General features: G+C 37.2%; 1 protein-coding gene across 1 annotated transcript in view; it reads left to right on the forward strand.

Annotated features, from left to right (window-relative positions):
- Nucleotides 1-533: 533 nt before the first annotated feature.
- LOC104286186 (transmembrane protein 56-B-like) overlaps nt 534-8,060 on the forward strand; it is an 18,445-nt gene continuing 10,918 nt past the window's right edge. Inside the window, exons 1-2 of the mRNA XM_009884753.1 lie at nt 534-708; nt 5,358-5,447. Of these exons, the coding sequence (XP_009883055.1) occupies nt 554-708; nt 5,358-5,447 (245 nt within the window). The 5' untranslated portion in view covers nt 534-553. The remainder of the gene's footprint in view (nt 709-5,357; nt 5,448-8,060) is intronic.

Genomic DNA, 8,060 nt, shown 5'->3' on the forward strand with positions numbered 1-8,060 from the left:
TTATGATAGCCTACATGCTATCACAAAGAGAAGCCCTCAACTGTGAACAAAATGCAAACTGAGAAATACTGTCTCTGTAGAGCGCACAAACATACTACTTCCTGAGGCTGACCTGAAAATCTCTGCACTATGCTTATCTGATTTCATTGCTGCTTTTTAAAATCCTGTCAGCAGCAGTCAATCTGGTAAGAATGAGATGAGTTTTAACTTTGGAGCTTCTTGGAGCAGGAGTAGAGACTTCTGAGCCGGCGATTGCACTGGTCAGTGGTCCTTTCTGCGCAGACAAAATACATGCGACTTTAGGCGATGAAGATGTATAGTACGCAAATGTTAAAAAAACACAAACCCAAAATGCAACTTTTACTTATTAAAGTTTGGGGATATTTTAATACTATGAAGGCTTACGTAGCAATGTTGAACAGGATAAAACTTTATTGAATAATATTTCTGTTGATAAGTTAGCTGTCAAAAACACTTTCTGTGGCTGCTTAAAATAGTTAAATGGAGAATGGACTGAAATTACCTTCTGCTTCTCTTCACAGGCTGAAGAACAATGGCTTCCTTCAGCAACCTGACTATTGGCATTGCTGTTGTCAGTTTTACTGTATTTCAACTCCTGTTCCATGTTTTAAGTTCTTGGGTGTCAACACGAATAACACCTGGTTTTAACAATCTCAGCCAAAAAAGGAAGATCGAATGGAATTCAAGGTATAGTGTTCCAAACAAACTACAGCTAATGAACTCTCTGAAACTGTCAACATCTGAACCACCTAAGTGTGTACATGTAAAACTGCAGAAAACTTTATTAGTTAATCATCTGTAAAGATTAGAGGGTTCTAGGCACTCAGCAAATTCTGAGTGTAAAATGCTGAGGGCCCTTTTTGAACACACAGCATTACAAACACTTGTACATTAAACATTTTGTTAGACAGTGATGCCCATGTGAAAGTCAGTAGAAAAAGAACACGGTGTCTGGCAAGAGGTAATGAGGTAAAGCGGATTAATTTTAAATGGCTTTGCTGTGATGCTTCCAGTAAAGAGAAGAGGTACAAAATTCCCTTCCCTAAACATACATAAAAGTCAAAAGTATTGCAATTTATTCTGTGATCTAAGTGCTAGCATATCTCTGGTCATGCTTTTGGTTGCAAAGCAAATTACTCTCTGTTCTCCCAGTGCTACTACACAACACCCTGTTTTAGATAAGTTATGATTTTCTAAGAAATTTAGATAAGTTGTTGTTTCCCAGGAAATTCCACGAATCCTTGGTGTAGTATTGGAGTGAGGCGGGGTTAGACAGGTACATCGGTGTGTTGGTGGGGAAGGAGACTGCAAGAAGTGGTGGGGGAAGCTATGACAGACACAGGGTACGCATTCAGGAAGGAGTTCTGGAAACTCAATCTAAAAGCCTTTCTCACTCCCTTTGTGTTTCTGCGGTTCCATCAGTGGGATGGATCCATCTGCATTACACCTGTCTCCTCAGACAGAGCACTGTTAGAAACTTGTTCAACCCTGTGTATCTTTCCTGGATGCCTTCCTCTCTTTTAAGCCATGAAGGAAGTATAGGGTAGTACTTGCAAACGGGGTGATCACTGAGGTTTTATTTGCGATATACTATTCTGAAAGGGTATAGTGCACAAGCTTGTCCGATTGAAACGAATCGATATGGCATAACTTTATGCTTGAGTAGCCTATTACAACTTTAAAATATTTTCCAGGTGTTTCTCAAATTTGAAGCTAAGTGTGCTGTATGGCTGTCACTGCACTCCAAATGCATTAGTCGCATCCCTGTTCCTCCTCAGTGCTGTTTAAAGGCAGTATCAGGTGTCTACCTTTGAAGTTGTTTCCATTGTTCTAGGCAGCATTAGCAACTCAAATAGTCTTGCCCTTCCATTTGGCAAATGTCCACCTGCAGTGTTCTTAAAGGCACCATCTTTATTTCAGTTCGATCTTTGAATAATTACCTATCTGCCAGAACAGCTGTAGGATGCCAGTTCATGATATCAGTGCAGCTTAGGTTTATCTCTATGTTACAATTGACAATAGCAGCAGATAGGGAAACTAAACTAAACTGTTATCGTGTTGGAGCTGAACTTTTGTCTCTAAGCCACATCAAGTGACCCTTGAATTGCATAATAGGCTTTCTGAGAACATATCCCATGCCTGGTAGCACTATGCTAAGTTGTAGTGCTTTGCATAATAACATATGAATTGTTTCACACATCACAAGTGTGCTGGAAATAAGCTGCTCATTAATCTCTGTGCTACTTTGTAGTAAGGTGTTTAACTATTCAAGTTGATACACCACCCAAGGCTGTGTCCTTTTTTTACTTCTTTCCACATCTTTCCTTGGGGTTGGTAGTGGGATGTAGATGTTAGCACACAGATGAGTTGTGGTCCAGTGCTACATTCAGTTTTGGAGTTAGAAGGTGTGAAACACAAAGCATGGTTCATCAACAGCTTGTTGATGTCATACCTGAGGAGTGCACGAAGTGAAAGAAACACAGTGCTTGTGTTTCTACAAAAGATTGACTGTTAGCTCTGCTGACCCCAGCGTTTTGTCAAACTGCCTCATCACGCCAGCGTTTCACCAAAATGAAGAGACACCCCAAGGAGTATCTTACATGTTCAGAGAATGTAGGTGAACATGTATGTACTCTGCAGACAGCTGTGCAGGTAGAGAAAGTTACTATTTCCCAGTAAAATGAGTTGGGTTAACTTTAGTGGTTTAAAAGTAGATGTTTGTTATTTTGTCCTATATTGAACTGGTGTAGGGAGTGCTCACACAAATGGTTCTGTTGGCAGTCCCGAAGGAAACTGGCACAGAGGATGGTTACGCATTTTTATCAGCTCAGCTGGGTCTGGAAGAGGGCATCTGCCTGAAATGAGCTGTAGCATTGGAAATATATTGTTACACTTTGGAGGGTTTTGTAATCAAGCATTTGAGCTGCAGCTCTGGACTGTGTTTTCCATACTGTCAATTTATTCATTCTGACTTTCCAAGAATTAAGAACCAATAAAGTAATTGCTTCTGGAATCTTAAGTATGCAGATGCTCAAATTGAGTTAAAAACTATACTACGGATGTAGTATAACTCTTTAATTTATTGTGCATAAGTTCCTGTCGCCTCTTCTATAATAGTTGCAAAAATATATAATATGTTCAATAATAAAAGAACAAGTATGCAACTTATCAGTGCAACTTTTTTCTTTGCAGTTTAATGAGGAGTTAAAGGATGCAAGCTTTGACAGTAATTTCAAGGAAATGTACTGAGCTTGATAGTACAACACTCCATTTTAATATGGAATCTAGGTCAAACTATTTCCCTTTTTTGGTCCCCTCTTCTGTGGAGAAACTTCAAAGTCCAGAGTTAAGGAGGAAATCTACTTTTTTTCTTTCTTCTTGGTTTTTTTTTTCCTTCCCCTTCAAGTGCTCTGCTTGTGTATAGTTTGTATTCTAAACACTAAGATTTGGATAAACAGCCACTCCTGAGACAAACTGCAACTGTAAACTAATGAGCTATATTCTAGGACAAATTTTACTTCTTTCAGCATTATCCTCTCCTAAAGTTCAAAAATCCCAGGTATTTCTCAAACATTAATATTATATGCCATGCTTTGTTTTAAAAAAGAAACTAAGTTCCTAGCTCTCCGCTAATTCTGTGGTGCAAGAGTAGACATTTTAAGTAAACCATTAATTATGATTAAAATTCTGATAAATAAATTTTCTTTGTTTAAAAAAAAAAAAAAGAGGGGGGGAGGAGGGGGAAAGCAGCCTGTGCTGTAATGGTTAGTAAATGTTCTAATCCAGCTTGTTACATTTGACTATTCATATTATATTAATCTCCATTCATTTTTTTTGGAACACTATTGAAAAAGATGCTGAAAATAGCATGATGACACTCTTAAAAGAAGTCTCTATTTATGATTTGTTTAATGAAAAGTTACAGAATCTTCTAGTGCCAATAGATGATAATATAACATCTGGAAACAGACCAGGCAGTATAACCTACTCTTTCTTTGCAAAGTCTGCCACAGGAAGTAAGATGTTTTCTTCAAATCTTGCATAGTAGAGTTTAGACTCCTGAGAGTGACTTACGCACACGTAAAATGTTAATAACTTTCAAATACATGTATTCAATGTGCACAAAGACAAGACTAATGACTAACAGCATCTATACATTTGTATGCATATTGTTAATGCTGTGAGCTTGGTGCAAAGGTGTTTCAGATCACACAGCACCAAACTTCAGTTCTCGAATATGATGATTTGGTATATACCATGATTCGGTAGAGCTATTTTGGCACGTAACTTTTTTTCTTCCTAGTCAGACTTGAAAAGCGGGAAAGCAGACAGTAGCGACACCGTATTAGATGCAGTTTATAGTAGTGTTAAACCCATGGCTAGAGGAACAAGGTTATGCGTTTTGGAGCCATGCCCGTTGCATTGTTCTGCCTTCCAAGAATACATGTGGACTCAAAAGGGCAGGAATGGCCCTGGCCTGTGTGCTGGCAGAAACCCTGCCGGGGCCTCTGTAAATAGGTAATTCTCTTTAAGTGTTTGTTAACATTCAGAGTTTATCTACAGTGTGCACGCAGCCTGTATACTTGAGTCTTTGGGGGAGAAAAAAAAAAGGAAAAAAGTGTTTTGTACCCAAGTATGGAGACGGTAACTCTGACTACTGTGACTTTATATAGGACAAGGGTAGTATAAAGTAAAGGAAAGCTGCTACTTCATGTAAACCTGTAGCTGCTATACCTCAGGTACTTAGCTCCAAGCTTCTGTTAGACAAGTTTTCTCTTTGAAAACCAGAATCTACTTCATATACACTTGAAATTCTTTCTGAAACTTCCCTTGATAGGATTTTTCACTTAGTGCCCCTCTTTCTAAAACCTGAAGTTGGCACATTTATTATGTGTCACGTATTAATTTGGTGCCTGAAAGGAGAAGCCTGCTGCTGCAGGACTCATGGGCCAGTCTGAATATGAAATGCATACAGATTTTCCAGCAAATGGGACAATACAGTAAGTACTTGTTAGAGAGTTGAATGTCATATTGTCTTTGAGGATTCATTAATCTATGGGATAATTGGAGGAAAATGTAGATCTTGGATGCTTTAAAACCCTACTTTCTATTTAACACTTCACCGCCCCACTCCAATCTAATAGATTCCTTTTTTTTGACTGTTTTTCCCACTGGTCATTGTAGAAGTGGTTGGATGTAGCATAAAGAAGAGATGATTACCTTCCACAGGGGTATCTGGATGCAGCTGAGAATGTCTTTGGAAAGATTCTACTGTAAGCACAGTATGGAAAGTTGTGAATGTCAGTACCTCCTTGTGACTGTGATCTCTTTTTCAGGACAGTGTCCACATTCCATGCCTTGGTGGTTGGTGGGTTTTGCCTATATATTTTGTTGTACGATGACGCTGTTAATGCTGACCGTCTCTGGTAAGGCATGTTACATACATGTAGTGTTTACACAATAAAATAACATAATTGAGAAGGGAAGAATCCTGCGGTGTATCAATTACTGAAATAATTGTTTCATTTCCCATTAAAATATGCAGTTGTGATGTCCATTTTTATGTCTGTACTATTTGATAGTTCCAAATTATTTTGTCAGTACTAATGGCTTAGTGCACTGTGTTTCTGTGAAGGGGAATAGATAAAATACAAGCCATTGATTTGAAATAGTGTATTAAACTACTAAAGCATAGAACCAAGAGTGTAACTGTAAGTTGGCATGGCTGAAACTGTGCTATTTACTATAATCATTTTAAAGTGAAATTGAAATGCTGTTGCAGATCTGGAGAGTGTGTGTGTGTGGGGAAAAGCTGGAGGGGCCTATTATACGTATAAAGTATATATGTCTAAACTGATAAATTAAGGTGTTTATTTTTCTGCCTTCCATAAAGTTTCTATCAATCTTTGTTTTAAAAAAAAGTATGAAAATTTCAAGTGCTGCCTTCACAAGCAATAGGAATAGTTAATACAGTGACTTCTATTATTTTCTCTAGTTAACAAAATATTCTACATTAAGCTTATTGTTTCTTGATTTCTAGTTATATTGTTTTGTTTCACACTTTTTTGAGGGGGGAGGAACAAGATGGCTTCATTTTAGTCATGTCAATTATAGATTGCTATTGGTGTTTTGACATTTCACTCATCAAAAAAACTTTCCCTATAGAAGGAAGAGGCCATATTTTTCATGAGGGGAAACTAACTGTTTTAAGTTTCAATTCATATTTCTGTCCTAGACTGTTGGTTTTAGCTTTGTCAAAGGACCACACTGCGAGTCAGTTTAAACTTACATAAATTTAAAATCTGATGCTTGTTCTGATCTTTTGATATTGTAAATTAATGAAAATGCAGTGTGGATTAGACAGGATTGGGTGCCTGAAGCGCTCTGCCACTGACTTGTTATGTGGCTTTAATAAATGTAACACCCATTCATAACACAAGTTTAGGCAACATTGGCCTCTTCTGTATGTAGTGATATATGATTAAATTTTCGGCTGTTTTTTTTTTTTTTTTATCGCATTCTGGTATCTTTAGAGAGACCAATTACAGTCTGAATATCTTATCAGATCTGTTAACCATGTTGAAGAGCAGCACACTATTATAACTACTTCAATGTGCGTTGTAAGCTTTATCAGATAGAAGGTTTTATCCTGGTTTGTTTGAGTAGACCTTGTTCTAAACAGTACAAAAGAAGTCATGAACGGCAGAAATAAAAGCCTCTTGACGATGATAAATAAATAGAGTCTTCCCATTTACTAAATGTTCCTGGTCTAATTCCAGGAAAAATTCCAATTAAGCAGAAATTGAACCACTTTTTTGTTCTTCATAAGTTTGAGAAAAGTTACATTAGATGCTTTTGTATACAGCGTTGAAAACTTAATCTTATTTATGGAGCCTGGATTATGTAAAAACATTGAATCTTAAAAGACAAAATCCATCTGCCTTTGGGGGAATTTTTTTCTGTATTTCTACTATTGCTTCTGAACAGTTTCTTCTGTTTGGATATGTTTACAATGATTGCTATCAGTGGTCCTATTTACATTTGGCAGAGTAAGGAAAACGATACATATATTTAAAAATCTAGTGAGTGTATATCTAATCTGTGTGTTTTAAATCAAAGCTCAGGTTCATTTCATGGCAGTGTTTCTCTGTCAAAATTATGTTAGTGGCTTCAGGAATTTGTCAATTAAAAGTGCGCAGAACACTCTAGATGGGGAAATCAGTATTTTTAGTTATTAAAGTAATAATTTTAAAATGTGTGAAGTATCACTTAGTGTATTTAAAACAATTGCAATGATTTGAATTCATTTTCATGCAAGTGATTAAGTGCAAAAGAAGGCCGAACATAACATTGCCCAGGGCTTTACAAGTACTTGTATGCAGCCTGCAAGTAAAATACAACTTTGTATTAGACTTTCTTCTGCCAGTGAAGCCAGAATTGTAGCGTGGTTTCCTCAGAATTTGCAGATGTACATTTTTCTTCTAAGGCTGACTTTTACATTACTCTTAGAAATGAAATGGCTGGCATTAGTCTATGCATTCTCCCATATGTCATATTGGTTCCTGGTACACAGTAATTAAAGCCTGAGCTGACCATGTAGAACTTTAACCATTTTTTTTCCCAGTCTGTTTTATGACTTAGCTGTACGTTAAGTTGCTTATCATTTTTACATTGATTCATTGCTGAATCCACATAGTCTTGATTTTAATTGAGTAAGACTGAAGGTGAAAAAAACAAATTATACGGGAAATGCCAGATGGACTGTTGCAAGGCTGATCAGTCTGGAAATCTAATGCCCTTTTGAAATGCTGGCATAAGCTGTGGGACTCGGTCATTTACAGATACGAAGGATGCATAAGCCTTTCTTCAGGAGTCTCTTATTAACAATACAAGAAACATTTGTGAATCTAGTTTCAGTAGTTTGTAGGTAAATGTCCAGGAATCCTTCACGCAGCTTTCTTGCACTGTTCTAGCCCAGGTAGGCTGAAAACATTATGTAGATGTTCCGATTTTAGACTACTGGGAAGGGTTTGATACTG

The sequence above is a fragment of the Charadrius vociferus genome, unplaced genomic scaffold, assembly GCF_000708025.1.
Source record: "Charadrius vociferus isolate BGI_N301 unplaced genomic scaffold, ASM70802v2 scaffold163, whole genome shotgun sequence".
Lineage (NCBI taxonomy): Eukaryota > Metazoa > Chordata > Aves > Charadriiformes > Charadriidae > Charadrius > Charadrius vociferus.